Source organism: Neovison vison, chromosome 13 (assembly GCF_020171115.1).
Source record: "Neovison vison isolate M4711 chromosome 13, ASM_NN_V1, whole genome shotgun sequence".
NCBI classification, from domain to species: domain Eukaryota; kingdom Metazoa; phylum Chordata; class Mammalia; order Carnivora; family Mustelidae; genus Neogale; species Neogale vison.
This window is the reverse complement of record NC_058103.1, coordinates 147,947,457-147,962,911: the sequence shown is the minus strand read 5'-3', so window position 1 is coordinate 147,962,911 and position 15,455 is coordinate 147,947,457. Positions and strand designations below refer to the sequence as shown.

General features: G+C 44.6%; 1 protein-coding gene and 1 long non-coding RNA gene across 2 annotated transcripts in view; one reads left to right on the top strand and one right to left on the bottom strand.

Moving 5' to 3' along the window:
- Positions 1 to 259: 259 nt before the first annotated feature.
- On the bottom strand, positions 260 to 1,617 carry LOC122893345. Its single transcript, XR_006381617.1, has 2 exons — positions 1,299 to 1,617; positions 260 to 543 (listed from the first exon to the last, which is right to left on the bottom strand). It is a non-coding gene; the product is annotated as an uncharacterized LOC122893345 (long non-coding RNA).
- Positions 1,618 to 2,000: 383 nt separating this feature from the next.
- The window catches only part of SEC11A (SEC11 homolog A, signal peptidase complex subunit), a 41,039-nt gene continuing 27,584 nt past the window's right edge, over positions 2,001 to 15,455 (top strand). The window contains exon 1 of the mRNA XM_044229799.1: positions 2,001 to 2,165. Coding sequence (XP_044085734.1) covers positions 2,115 to 2,165 — 51 coding nt within the window. The 5' untranslated portion in view covers positions 2,001 to 2,114. The remainder of the gene's footprint in view (positions 2,166 to 15,455) is intronic.

The following is a 15,455-nucleotide window of genomic DNA, read 5'->3' as shown; positions in this document are numbered from 1 at the left end:
AAGCACTCTATTAGCCAGAATTTAGCTTAGACTCCATATTCAACATTTGTTAACAAATACTTATTAAGTATTTGCTATGAATTTGGCACTGTTATGAGAGCCAGGGATAAAGGGGTGGACCAGGTCCCTGCCCACATGGAATCTATTTTCTTAGACAGGCCTTCCTAATTTGGGGAAATCAGGAATTCATCTTTCAACTTACTCAGTATGGGGTGCCTACAAGCAGCAGTTGGAGATCATCACATACATACACATACGCTCATTTTAAATTCAACAAATATTTATTGGGTACCTAGTATGTGCCAGATTGTATGTTCGCCACTGGAAATTTAACAGTGAACAAGACGTCAATTTTTTTTTTCTTTCTCATAACAGCTTTACTGTGACATAATTCATACACCAGGGGCGCCTGGGTGGCTCAGTCCGTTAAGCATCTGCCTTTGGCTCAGGTCATGAACCAGGGTCCTGGGATGGAGTCCCACATCAGTCTGTTTCTCCCTTTCAGTCTCCCTTTGCGTTTCTCCTCTCTCGAATAAATAAAATCTTTAAAAAGAAAGAAAGAAAGCGCTGTAACCAGTAGCAGTCACTCCCCATTTCTCTCAACCCTCCCAGCCCTAGGCAACCACTTCATTCTATCTCTATCAATTTGACTATTCTAGACATTTTATGTAATTGGAATCATACAGTATGTGACTTTTATAACTGACTTTTTTTTTTATAACTGACTTTTTTTCACTAAGCCTAATGTTATCAAGGTTCAATCCATGTTGCTGTATTTCTTTTTATTGACAATATTGCATTGTATGGCTATACCACATTCTGCTTATCCATTCATGAGTTAATGCACGTCTGGGTTATTTGTACGTTTTGGTTTATGAATAATGCTGTCATGAATATTCATGTACAAGTTTTTGCTTGGACATATGTTTTCAATTCTCTTAGATACATACTAGCAGTGGAGCTGCTAGTTAATATGATTAAAAACTCCATATTTAACCTTTTGAGGAACTACCAGTCCATTTTCCAAAATGGCTGTCTCGGTTCACATTCCCACCTGCAGCCTAGGAGGCTTCCCTCCTCCCCCAAATGTATCACCTATCATTTTCATTACAGCCATCCTCCAAAATATTTAAATTTTTATCCCAAGATAATTTTCGAAGTAAAGAATTTGCAAAGAGCGTATGAAAAGTTCCAGTAGATCCTTCACCCTAACGTGAGATTAGTATTTTGAAAAAGATAGAAAAATACAGGTAAGAGACCAGCTTCGGTCCTTCTTGTCCGCCGTGCATATTAGCAACCTGAGTCAGGGGCAGCGAGAGGAGGGTCGCGTCCAGGTGCCCAAGGTAGCAAAAGCAGGAGGCAGAGTTCAAGGAGAGGGCAGGTCCTGTGAGCGAGGTCACGTTCGGGGGAGCTAGGGACTTCCTGACACCCCGCACCTCGGCGGTCGCATCACACCGTAGCCTTCTTCGGTTGTTCCCTCCTCCCCCAGCAGCCTCCTAACTCTCGGGGGTTCAGGCAGAGCTTCGAAAGGCGCTCCTAGCCTCCACCTTTCCCCGTAAAGCGGGTAAGCAACCCCCCTCGGCCGCCACTTCCCGCAGCGCGGGAGACCAGCCCCGGCGGCGAAGGCAGCACCCGCCGCACACGCCCAGGGCCACACCCAGACCCTCGGCCCGACTGGAGCCGCCGGCCACTCCAGGGCCGCCGCGGCCGCCAGGACGCCGGAGACCCGCTCGCGATTGGCCGGGCGTGCGCGAGAGCCCGCCTTCCGGAGGTCGTAGGGCGGCCTCCCGGAGAGCCCGGGCCGCCGCCTCCGCCCGGAACAGGGATCCGCTGGGTTCTCGGCAGGCTCGGCTCGGCGTGGGAGCGCCCTCCCGCATCGAGACGGGGCCGGGAGACCCGATTAGAAGAGTCGCGGGTCCCTTTGTCTGCTCTCCGCAGCGACGCGCGGGGCGGGGGCGGGAGGGAAGAAGGGAGCGCCGGTTCCCGCCCCGGAAGCGGAAGTGCGGGCGCCGCGGGGTCCCGTCCAGTGCGAGCCCGGCCGGTGCGCCAGCCGTTCCGCCCGCTGGTCCCTTCGCGCCCTCTCCGCTGCTCGAGTCCCCCTCGCCGGCCGCGCCATGCTGTCTCTAGACTTTCTGGACGATGTGCGGCGAATGAACAAGCGGCAGGTGAGGTTGGCCGCCTCACGGGGCTCCCGGTCTCCCTTTGACGCCGCCCCTGCGGAGCCCGGCAGAGACCTCTGCTCGCCTGTGCGAGGGCCTGAGTGGGTCTGACGCCGGGATCATCCCTTGTCTTTGTGGGGCGTGTGGCCAGAGGTCGCTTTGTCCGCCCCCTGGGTTTAGCCCCGAGCTGCGCCCGGGCCTGCCAGGGGCGGAGCGGGCAGCCGCTCCTCACGTTCCGCTCCTGCTAAGGAGGCAGGAGAGCAAATGGAAACCGCAGGGCGCTTTCTCTGTGGGAGTTGGGGCTGCTTAACATCTGAGACTTGGGAAGGCGGCAAACGCGTGTTTCCTGCTATCGCCGCGGCTCCAGATCAGTTCCGGCGACAAGGTTTAGCAGTTCAGGACTGCGCTGGCTTTTGGGATGCTCGGGAAGGCGGTGTAGGCCGCCGCTGTGCTGCCTTCAGCCTGGAGCAACCCTTCTAGGACAGCTGGGCCCCAGCGGGCTGCCGTGCCTTTCCCTGGACCACCCCTGACTCAAGAGTTGGGACGGTAGTGACGCTTGTCCTTGAGACCGCTTCGCAGGCAGGTGGCAGCCCTCATGAACCCTCGGGGTTACTGCCCAGTATTAATGGCACCGGGATCTTGAAATTCAGATCTTCTGATTTTGTCCTTAAACCTTCCTTACTCCATCTTGAACTTCTAGACCGTGTGCCAGGCGGTACTGGAACACGGCTGCAGTTGTTCAGTCTTTAGAGAAGGTTCCTCTTCTGCTCGCAGAGCCTGGCTTTGCTCGCCTTGGACCTTTTTGTAGTATTTCACGGTTAAGAATTTAACATGTCACCATTGAAGATGTTTCTCGTGGCCTTATTTTACACTATTTAAAATTACCAGTTAGGGAAGTGGATATGCACCTTTCCCTTTCTCCGCTTCAGACTTCACCTAGCTCAGTGTCCCCTCCTAGACCTGTTTCGTAATTCCTTCAGTCATAAGTGATCATTCTTTTCAAATGGCACGAAAGGTTTGTGTCTTTATGGTGACCGTTCCGCTTCTCACTTGTGGCAAAGTGTTTTCTTCATATCTGAATTTCTAGGTGCTGCAGACATTTCTCTGAAGAAATACGTGCTTTGGGCCGACTGTTCGTTGTAACGTGTGCTAGGTACACAGAGAGATGAAAAGTTCAATGAGACAACTCTGCCTTCAAGGAGCATGAGTGTGTAGAGAATGACTAAGGCAAAAAAATAACTATTTTGAGCTCTTGCTGTATGTGGAGTGTTTTGTATAACAGCAAGGTAGGTCATATTACTCCCATAATACAGATGAAGAAAACGAGCAACCTGGAGGTCGTTAGGAGGGGATGGAAGGGATTGGATGGCATGGTCGTGGGGCGGGGCGAGGGGAAGTTTGGAACTGAGGTTTTACCTGTACATGGTTCTGGCAGTGACTGTGGATAACTGAGAGCTAATCAGGTGGAAGGAGGAAAACCAGTTTGGTTCCACTCTTCTAAAACGGCTGTCATTTGCATAACTTTTCCGTTTATGTCTAAATAACATCAAATGTTTGATTAAGTTGAGTTGTAATTCTTTTTCTTATCAGGTTCAAGGGGAATGCGTGTGAGTGTGATGAGCTTCATCCATTTAAAGTGGACCGTTCGATAAGTTTCCACAGTTCTATGCACCCAGCTCACTTAAGATAACAGAACATTTCTGTCAACCACAGGAGCCCATGTGCTCCTTTGTAGTTCATCTCTCTAGCACCTGGCAACCACATATTTGCTTTTTGTCAGTGTAGATGACCTTGCATTTTATATACAGAGAATCACAGAGCTTGTGTTCTTTGGAGCTTTGAGTTTTCATTGGTTCTTTAACACCTGACTCAAGACTTTTGGTTATTATATGTAATGCAGCTTTTTTTTGGTCGGCGTCACAGTTTCCAAGAGTGAAGTGTTTCACTGTCTTTACTGAATCCTATATGTTGTTGCCATATTAAAGTCCTCTCTCCTACCCTCACACCTATAGTAGCTCCTCCTTGCCTTGTAGGTAACGGCCCAAACCCTTAGAAAGGCATTTGCTGTAAGTCCCAGTCGGTTACAGGCTGCCATTTCTCACTGTTTCAGTCTTGTCCCAGTTTACTTTTCCTACATATTTCATGTCACTGTTTCTGTGAACCTTGTTCTATTCAAACATCGCATTCTCAGCTGTCTGGAGAACTCCTCTTGTGTTCTTTGTGAGTCTTTATGGACTGTCCTAGGATATAAGGTGAGCTCTGCAGTCCTTTTAGCACTTGTGTACTATTTCATTTGTCTTCTCCCCTTTGGTGTGTGGCTCCTTTACTGAAGTATGGGGTCACTGTTTCCCTGAGGCTTTTCTTAATCCATGAAACCCTGATTGATCAAGTTTGCCTATTTCCATGGCAGATACACGCAACATGGCTGATTTCACACTACTAACATGACGTCACTGAATCTGGAATTAGGAAGAAAGGAGGTAGCATGCAACTAAACCTTCCACCTTAGAGATAACATAGAAAAAATAACCTCAAGCACGTAGATGATGAGAAAATGTAGTAAAGTAGCCAGGAACTGAGGCATTTAAATTATTTATTATCTTTGTTTTTAATGTAATTTTTTTTTTGTTTTTAATGTAATTTAATCGTACTTATTTTTAATAACATTGCTTAACAACACAGCTTGTAAAACTGAAAATTTGGCAGATTGACTGGTTATAGGTTAGTTTTTGTTTTTGTTTTTAAGATTTTATTTTTAAGTAATCTCTATACCTAGTGTGGGGGTCAGACTTAACAATCCCAAGATCAAGAGTCATATGCTCTACCGACTGAGCCAGCCAGGTACCCCTGGTAATAAGTTAGTTTTTTGATGCCCATTGAGGTGGCCTTTGTGTCCAGAAAAACCCGTTTATAGTTATCTTTCATTTTAAACTATGATGTTCAGTTTGTAAAAGCTAAAATTTTTTTAAAAGACTTTATTTATTTATTTGACAGAGGGAGACACAGCGAGAGAGGAAACACAAGCAGGGGGAGTGGAAGAGGGAGAAGCGGGCCTCCTGCTGAGCAGGGAGCCCAACACAGGGCTCAATCCTAGGACCCTGAGATCATGACCTGAGCTGAAGGCAGACACTCAAGAACTGAGCCACCCAGGCTTCCCTAAAATCTTTTTTTAGGATTTTATTTATTTGATAGAGAGCAGAAGCAGGAACACAAGCAGGGGGAGTGGGAGAGGGAGAAGCAGGCTTCCCACCAAGCAGGAAGCCTGACGACGAAAGAAAGAAGAAGAAAGTATAGGAAATTTTAACAGTCCGTTTTAAGGGCCTTTGAATATTTGGGCTAATTTACAAACAAGCATCTTAAAAATACTATGAATTTAAAAATTTCCTTATCCATTATTCAACAAACCACTGCATACTTATATATTTATGTGTCTGGGGCTACTTAAGTTTTCTGAAATGGTTCAATTCTGTATAGATAGTAAACTTTCTGATTAAAATAATAAATCTGCAACAATTGATTATATATTTCAAATTGAAACTGCAAATCTGACCTATTACTTTAATAGGGCAAATTCTCTTAAAAAAATTTTTTTTTAAAGATTTTTACTTATTTATTTATTTGACAGAGAGAGAGATCACAAGTAGGCAGAGAGGCAAGCAGAGAGAGAGAGGAGGAAGCAGGCTCCCTGCCGAGCAGAGAGCCCGATGTGGGACTCGATCCCAGGACCCTGAGATCACGACCTGAGCCGAAGGCAGCGGCTTAACCCACTGAGCCACCCAGGCGCCCCCTCAAAAATTTTTAAGTACTTAAAACACTAAACATGCACAGAGTTTTTAACATTAAAATATTAACACTATACATCATTTCCTTTAAGCATTTCTGTTCTTTTTTTTTTTAAAGATTTTTATTTATTTATTTATTTGACAGAGAGAGATCACAAGTAGACAGAGAGGCAGGCAGAGAGAGAGGAAGGGAAGCAAGCTCCCTGCTGAGCAGAGACCCCGATGCGGGACTCGATCCCAAGACCCTGAGATCATGACCCGAGCCGAAGGCAGCGGCTTAACCCACTGAGCCACCCAGGCGCCCCGCATTTCTGTTCTTAATTACAAATTTTCCTTGGGTTAAAAGATGTTTACCTGCTAAGAAAATGAGTATGTCATGCCGAATAACTTTTAGGTTGCTTTCACATGTAATTTTTGGGATTGTCTTCTCTGCTTGCTGAGAATTCTTTTTTTTTTTTTAAAGATTTTATTTGACAGAGAGAGATCACAAGTAGAGAGGCAGGCAGAGAGAGGGAGAAGCAGACTCCCTGCTGAGCAAAGAGCCCAATGCGGGGCTTGATCCCAGGGTCCTGGGATCATGACCTGAGCGGAATGCAGAGGCTTTAACCCACTGAGCTCCCTAGGCACCCCTTGCTGAGAATTCTTAATCACCAGAGGATATTGGCCAGGATGTGACTAGATTCATGTTATTTTTTGTTTTGTTTTTTTAAAGAGTTTATTTATTTGACAGAGATCACAAGTAGAGAGGCAGGTGGGGGAGGGGGAACAGGCTCCCCGCTGAGCAGAGAGCCTGATGCGGGGCTCGATGCCAGGACCCTGGGATCATGACCTGAGTCTAAGGCAGAGGCTTTAACCCACTGAGCCACCCAGGTGCCCCCCCCCTCCTTTTTAAGAGTTTATTTATTTATTTAGATTCATGTTTGAGCCCTGATGAGATGAATCCAACTTTCATGATATTTGCTTATTAGCTCCTCATATTACTTGATTGAATTTTGCATTTCTTTGGATTTTAATTATCTGTATGTCTTCCTGCCTAAATCTAAAGACCTTAGGACTTAGTGGAATCCTTCATTCTTTTTATATCTTCTTATCGCTTAGGATTACTCAACTCCTAGTGGCTGTTGTAATGATACCTGATTGAATTCTAGATAGCTTCGATAATTTTTTTTAAAATAAGTTGGCCCTCCAGTAAAGCACACAGAAACCTAGGAGATTTTTCTTAGTCTTCAACCAAATACGAGTAAGTGTGCAACAAATAGGTGGAATATACGTGCAGAGGACAGATCTATCCAGATTTTTGAAAACTAATAGTTTTATTTAGGATCTGAAAAATGTTATTGACAGGGTGTCTGCATTCAGTAAATAACTTTCAAGTTTCAGTGTAGAAATACTAACTTCTGTCTCAATAGACAGGGAAATCCCAAGTAAATTATAAAATGTACTTACCGTCCATGAGCATATTCTCAAGCATCCAAAAACCACTCTTTATCCTATGTAACTTCAAGCAAAATCTGGAATATAGCACCATAGTAAGGATTAAGGCATTTATTGGCAATGGTTTCTAGATAGTTCATATTTCTGAGTTTGGGGGGGTCTTTTTCGTAATATTCCTCTCTAAGGACACAAAGACAAGCATGATAGTTCATTCCCGTGGCCAAATGGCACAAGCCTACAAGTTACGCAGAAATTGTGATTTTAACGTTAAAGAGTTGTCTTTTCTGACTTCAGGGAACAAGGTGACGTGTGGTATCAAACACAGCTTGTGCACAGAGATAGAAAGCTTTATCCGAAAAACATGGTTTATCCGGTCCAAGTTTAGTCTGGAAGCAGAACCGCTATGACTGTTATGGAATTAAGGATTTGTCGTAGGAATTAGATCTTACACAATTGTGGGAGAAGCTGGGTAAGTAATAGTCTAAAACTGAGAGACGGAGAATCAGAGAAATGTCATTAACCAGCGTTTCTGAAGCACTGTTGTGGGCGGACAAAGGCAAGCCTCCCACGGCATCTGGGGATGGATTCCTTGTCTTGCTGATGGAGTGGGACCGCCCGGAAGGAGAGTAGATGAAGTGGGGGTGTCTGCTGCCTCTGCGTCAGGCTCTGTCAGCCAGCCGGAAGAGCCGGGCGTGGACAGGAGGCAGCGAGGACAAACCAGATTGAGGTAGGCTCTTGACGTCTGTTGCTCACCACCTCTAACCACAGTGGCCTTCAGCATAGTCGCAGCTGCTTCCCTTTCACCTTCCAGATCTTGGGCACATTTCCTTTTTTGGCCAACTTTACCCCAGAGCCCTACAGGGATCTTAGCCAACCAAGTTAGCGAGGAGCAAAACTGCTGTAGTCTACCCTTTGTCCAGTCGGCAACTGTATACACCTCTTCTAATTGTATTTAATTTTTCAAATAAAGGTAAAGGCCAAGTTAGGCTTCTGTCTAATATGCAGCTGTCCTTTGTTTCAGTAATTGGTCATGTGGTTTTAGCTGTATTCTTTCTTCCATTAAGAATTCCATAATCTGGGGACGCCTGGGTGGCGCAGTTGGTTGGACGACTGCCTCCGGCTCAGGGCGTGATCCTGGAGTCCCGGGATCGAGTCCCACATCAGGCTCCCAGCTCCATGGGGAGTCTGCTTCACTCTCTGACCTTCTCCTCGCTCATGCTCTCTCTCACTGTCTCTCTCTCAAATAAATAAAATAAAAATCTTTTAAAAAAAAAAAAAAAAGAATTCCATAATCTGGGGCGCCTGGGTGGCTCAGTGGGATAAAGCCTCTGCCTTCGGCTCAGATCATGATCTCAGGGTCGTGGGATCGAGCCCCGCATCAGGCTCTCTGCTCAGCAAGGAGCCTGCTTTCCTTCCTCTCTCTGCCTGCCTCTCTGCCTGCTTGTGATCTCTGTCTGTCAAATAAAAAATAAAAAATCTTAAAAAAAAAAAAAAAAAGACTCTCTCCTTTAAAAAAAAAAAAAATCCATAATCTGGGGTTCCTGGGTGGCTCAGTGGGTTAAAGCCTCTGCTTTCGGCTCAGGTTGTGATCCCAGGGTCCTGGGATCCAGCCCTGCATCAGGCTCTCTGCTCCCCAGGGAGCCTGCTTCCTCCCCCTCTCTCTCCATCTGCCTGCCTCTCTGCCTACTTGTGATCTCTGTCAAATAAATAAATAAAATATTTTTAAAAATTGCCATAAACCTTCTGCTCTTAGCAAGAGCTCAAGTGGTCATAGTTTCTTGTTTGGCGGAGTGACCCAAACCTTCATTACTGAATGGTTAATGTCAAGAGTAGTCCTGCCTGAAGTGGATTGTTGTAGTTTTCACTAACTTTTATCACAGGACATGAGAGGACTAAGAGGCCTCAGAGGATTCTGTAGTCCAGTTATACTCACTTCCCTCATTATTTAGAAACAGTCTTATTTTTTTCAGAAAGTCAGCATCAGTCACCCTTGCCAGTAAATAACCCCCAGCCTTTGCATTTGGTTCACTGGCACGAGAAGCCCAAAGTGGCTAGGTAGTAGTCTTGACTTCCAGTTTAATGGAACCATTGTGTCCCCTGATGGAAGGATATTTCCTTTGGGAATAAAAATTTCTAAGCCAGCATCACCCAAAGTTGTAAAAATAGAAAGCAGAATTTTCACTAGCGGATTATTGGGGTTATAGTGAGAAGGATCGCTCCCATTCTCACCCTTTAATTCCATTTTCTTTTAAAAGATTCTATGTATTTGTCAGAGAGAGTGCGAACACAAACAGGGGGATTGGTAGGCAGAGGGAGAAGTAGGTTCCCCCCTGAGCAAGGAGCCCAGTGTGGGACTCCATCCCAGGACCCTGAGCTCGTGATCTGAGACAAGCGCACAACTAACTGAGCCACCCAGGCATCCCAGTCACCCTTTAATTCCAGACTCCTGAATTGTACCTGTCGAAGAAATAATCCCATAGGTTCGTTTCTGGTTCAGAATATACTGGAAGGCGTTAGACATCATCCCAGCGCCACAAAGTGCTGCTGGTGCTGTAACTATTCTCAAAAGACCATCTGTATCACTCAGAGGGTAGAAACCTTATCAGTAATTGAACAGAGACAAGTTTAATATTTTTAAAAAACCATTAACGAGTAAAAGATGGTTAACTACTAAAAACGGGTACAAGAGCACTCATAAGAGGTTCAGGAAATAGCATATCCAGAAAACAACTACTACCCTCTAGGATGAGGGAGTGGAAAGGAATAAGAAAATAACCTCTCTCCAACCCCCCTCCCAAGCCCGAGAGTCAGACCTCTTTGGAGAGGGTGTGGGAACATGCGCTCTGCCGTGGCAGTGACATTTGCATGGCAGTGAGCTGGAGCTGGTCCACAGCAGTGGCCCGCCGGGAGGCTGAGAAGCTTGCCGGAGATCATGTGGCCAGCAGCAGACTGTGATAGTAACTGAGCCCTGTCAGACCTGCACACAGATGCGCTTGCTACTGTGTGAAATAAAACATGGAACTGATAGGAGAAGCCCTTTCATCACCTTGCAGTGGTCCCCCTCATGCCTTTTATTAATAAAACGTAACATCATTGAGCCAGTTGGGAAAGAATCTGCTTAGGTAACACAAGGATGGATTTGGAGCTCCCAGACAGTGAACGGATAACTAGCCTACTGTTCTGCTGTTCTTTCAAGGTAATGGGAGACATAGTAAGACCAGTGAGTTTCACGGCCTGTATGCCTCTAATTTTCCATAAAATGGAAATGGTGAAGTGATAGCACAGACCTTTGGATTGGGGCAGAGCTCTAATTTTCCATAAAATAAGTTTCCTGATCACACGCAGTGTTGAATGGGATACCATGATGGGGAAATAAGGCATTCCATTAGTTCATGGATGGTGGTTTGACAAATACCAAGGACAAAGAAGACAGATCCATTTCCAGAATATATTCTAGTAAGGAGAAATTGCTGCCCTTCCCATGATGGAATTGAACCAGCATCAGGAGTGGTGTCATTGTTGAGTTTTTGCAGTTGGCAGACTAGGCACTCATCATGGCTAGAACCAAGTTGGTTTTGGTGAGTGAAAATCCATGTTGCTAACCTTCAGCTTGGTTGCTACAGACAGCCATTTTGATCACTGTGCAAGACAGGAGTAGCTGGGTAGAGTGGGGGACTGATATCCAGAGAATAGGGAATTTTATCTACCTAAGCATTAAGATCCTGCTCTGCTGACGTCATTCTTTGGTGAACTTTTATATGGAACCCAGCTGTCTTCGCATGCTGAGTACCTGCTTGGAGAGCTCATTCAATATACCTCTTCCCCAAACTTCTTGTCTCTGGCTTTTCAGTCTTGTCCCTTCTAAGTCCCTGGCCGTCCAGCCACACTGCTGGTCACTCCTGAATCAGTTAAAGCCGCACCTGTGGTCATCTCTCATTCCGGGTAAAATGAACAACTGTTGTATCACTCAAAGTTCTGCTGGCTGAGGGGTTGTCCCTTAATCACAGGCCCTGGTGGACAACTCTGAGTGGGCGTGTAATGCCACAGCTGTTTTCAGGTGGTGCTAGATGGTTCATGTAGAACCCAAAGTCTACCTTAGTCAGCTGGCCATAGGGAGCTCCCCAGGAGGTGACAGGTATAGGAGGAGAGAGGTGAAGCAGTGTAACATGAGCGTAACTGTGAGTGTCTGCGTCTCTTGCTCATACAGTTTACTTACGTCTTCAGGACCTGCTCAAGCCCAGACTTGTACAGACCACTCCCACTTGACGGTGGAGTGCCTTGTGAATGCCCAGCTTCATGGCTTGGTGTATCTGGCAACATCCAGTTCAAGCCTTGGCGTTCAGGTCACATGGTAACTTGGTGACCTGTGATCAACTGCGCGATCTCTACTAGAACTTAGTAACAAGCTAGAAGCTATTACTCAAGAGAATGGTTCAGAGCATAGCATAGCTCCGTCCCTAATTCAAAGACCTGTACTGTCATTTCACCTATAGAGAATGGCCAGAGGCTCCCTGTGTGTCACAGATACTTCAGTCACCATGACATCTAGGTCATATGGCCCAAGTGCTAGAACAGCTTTCATGGCAGCTCAGACCTGTTGTGGAGCTCCACTCAGAACTGGCTCAGAATGCGTTTACTGGGTAAGAGACGAGTAGTTCACCCAAATGAGGTATATGTTGCCTCCCAAATCCAGAGAGGCCCCCTAGGCTTTGTTTATTAGTGGTAGCAGGAACCAGATGCAGCAACTTAGCCTTTGTCTTCGGAGGGATATCTTAGCAGGGACCACCCGACCCCAAGAATTTTCACTGGGTCGGGAATTTTTGTGGAATTTATTTCCCACACTCTGGCTGTATATGTATTTTACCAGGGAATCTAGGTCACGAGGTTCAGCTACCAAGTCGTCAGTCTGACATCATCAATATAGTAAACAAATTTACTCTGGAATGGAAGGCCAGTCAAGGGTCCCCTTGACCAGATTTTGATAGAAAGCTCTAGAGCTGATGCAGCCTTCGAGTAAGCCTTGTTAACAAAAGCATACCTAGTGGTCTTATTTCTCTTGCTGCAGGGGTCCTCAGAGATAGGGAATTGTCACAAAAACATGGAATGAGCCTCTTTTAAGTTGGCATTTCTAGAAGCTGATTGTCTTACTAAGAAAGGGCACCTAACCCCTGATTTTCATCATTAAGACCTAAGTAAGAATATGCACTGGGGTGCAGGTGGATCAGTCAGTTGAGTGTTCTGACTTTTGATCTCCACTCAGGTCTTGATCTCAGGATTGTGATTTGGGCCCCATGTTGGGCTCCATGCTGGGCATGAAGCCTACTTTGGGGGAAAAAAAAAAGTACCTTGTGGTTTTGATTGCCACATGGAGTAGTATTGTTGAGGGGCTGTGATATCCCGCATTCTAAGCTAGATTATGATTATGATTACGGGCCTGGAATATCACTCGTGGCAAGGAGTGAGGTTGAAGAGGGCAGCAAGGACCAAATCATGGAAGGCCTTTAACGCTGAGGAGTTCAGACTTTATAAGTCGTGAGAAATGGAGCCGACAGGGGCGCCTGGGTGGCTCAGTCGGTTGGGTGTCTGCCTTTGACTCATGGTCCCGGAGTCCTGGAATCGAGCCCCGCATCATGCTCCTCACTTCTCAGGGAGCCTACTTCTCCCTCTCCCTCTGCCTGTCACTCCCCCTGCTTGTGTGCTCTCTCTCTGTCTGACAAATCTTTAAAAAAAAAAAAATTGGAGCAGACAGTACAATAATTTCATTTTAACCTTAAAAAAATAATACATAGGCAGATGAGTTATATGGATGCAAGTCTAGAGGTAGAACTGTTAACCTGTGGAATTATTTTCATCTTGGTGAGAGGAAACAAGACCTGATAAAGCAGCAGCGACAGGGAGCCCACAGACGGAGGTGAGAGGTGTTGGGGAGGTGAAATCCAGAGGCCTCGAGCTGATGATGGCACCAGTCGCTATGCTGGAGAGTGTGGAAGAAGGAAGAGAATTGAGGAAAGGGATTGAGTTCAGCTTTGGACCTGCTGAATTTACGGTGTGTGTAACATTGGGGTGATTTTCAGTAAGTAACTGAATGGATTTACCTAGGGAATGTATGTGGTGTGATAAGAAGATAGAGATTTGGGTGTCATCAGCATATATATTGTCATTGAAGCCACAAAGAGACAAGATTGCATGCAGGATGGGAAGAGAAAAGAACCAAGGTTGGATCTTAGAACACTTGTCTTTACGGGTCTGATGTAACAAACCAGGGGGTGAGACAGTTAATCAGATGCCTCAGAGAGACAACTAAGGTAGTTGAAATAAGTTTGTTTTTACCCATTTTGTAATGAGTAGTTTAATGAGTGATGAGTAGATATTATATTTACATTGTTCAAAAATTTAAAAAGTGAAAGTGACTTTTTCCTGTAGCCTTGCCGGCATTGTACGCTTTCCAGCTTTGAGTTTCTGCTGCTCTAGTAAGTGAAGAGTGGTACCGCGAGATAGTTCTACTTTGTATTTCCCTTAGTCTGGGCTTGGTTGAGTGTATTTTCATATGATTTGGAGGTCATTTTTACTTCATTTTCCGTGAACTAGCAGTTCATAAGCCTTTGCCTATTTTCCTTTTTTGGGTGATTATTTTCTTACTGATTTCTCAGAGTTGTTTATGGGGAGATTGGTCTTTTGTTTCCATATCATGGTAAATATTTTCTCAGAGTTTGTCATCTGTCTTTTGACTGATAGTATAATTTGCCATGCATAGTTGTAGGGTTTTTTGATTATTGTTTGCTTTTTTATTTTGTTTTGGTAGTCACATTTACCTGTATTTTCTTTATAGCTTCTGGATTTCAGGTCAATTAAAAAGACCTCCTTTACTCTGAGGCCTTTCACATTCTGCTTCTATTTTGTGTGTGTGTGCTTTAAAAAAAAAAAGCTTTGGGGTACTTGGGTGGCTCAGTCAGTAAGTGTCTATCTCGGCTTAGGTCACGATCCCAAGGTCCTGGGATCGAGTCCCACATCAGGGTCCCTGCTGAGTGGGGAGCCTGCTTCTCCCTGTGCCTGTCATTCCCCCAGCTTGTGCGTGCGCGCGCGCTCTCTCTGACAAGTAAATAAGTAAAATCCTTTTAAAAAAGCTTTATTAACATATAGTTTATAAAATTCACCCATTTTAAGTGTATAGTTCATTTTTTCAGTACATTTCTAGAATCGTGCAACAATCACTACAAACCAGTTTTAGAACATTTCCATCATTCCAGAAAGATCCTTTGTGCCCTTTTACAGTTGATGCCTGTTGCCATTCCCAGCCCCCAGCACCTACTAATCTGCTTTCTGTCTCTTACAGTTTGCTTTAGCTGGATAGTTTGTATAAATGGAATAATCTAAAACGTAGTCTTTTGCAGCAGGCTACTTTCATTTAGCATAATTTTTAAAAATTGTGGTGAAATACACATAAAATGTATTGTCTCAACCATATTTTCTTTTTTTTTTAAGATTTAAAAAAAAACTATATATATATTTTAAAACTAAGCTGTATTTCTTTCCTGGTTGCTGTGTGTTTAGTTTGCTATGTTTTCTAGTTTCTTAAAGTGGAATCTTGGGTTATTGATTTAAAATCTTTTCTGATACATGTATTTAAAGCTATAAATTTCCCTCAAAGCAGTGCTTTAGCTTCATTCCATAAATTTTGATACGTCGTGTTTTTGTTTACACTCGGTTCTCAAAATATTTTATGATTTCCCTTGTGATCTCTTTTTTGACCCACAGGTTATCTAGAAAAATGTTGTTTAATTTCTGAATATCTGTAGATTTTCCAAATTCTTTCCAGTGCTGATTTCTAATTTAATTCCATTGTGGTTGGAAAGCATAGTTTTTATGACCACAATCTTTTAAAATTTGAGGCTCTTTTTTTCTACGTCAAGAGCCTGATCCCTGGAGAATGCTTCATGTGTGTTTGAAAAGAATGTGTATTCTGCTCTGTTGGGTGGAGTGTTTTCTAGGTGTTTAGTTGGTTGATGGTACTCATGTTTTCTGTATCCTTTCTGGTTTTTCTATTTTTGGTTTTTAAGGTTGTATTTGTTTGGGAGAGCAT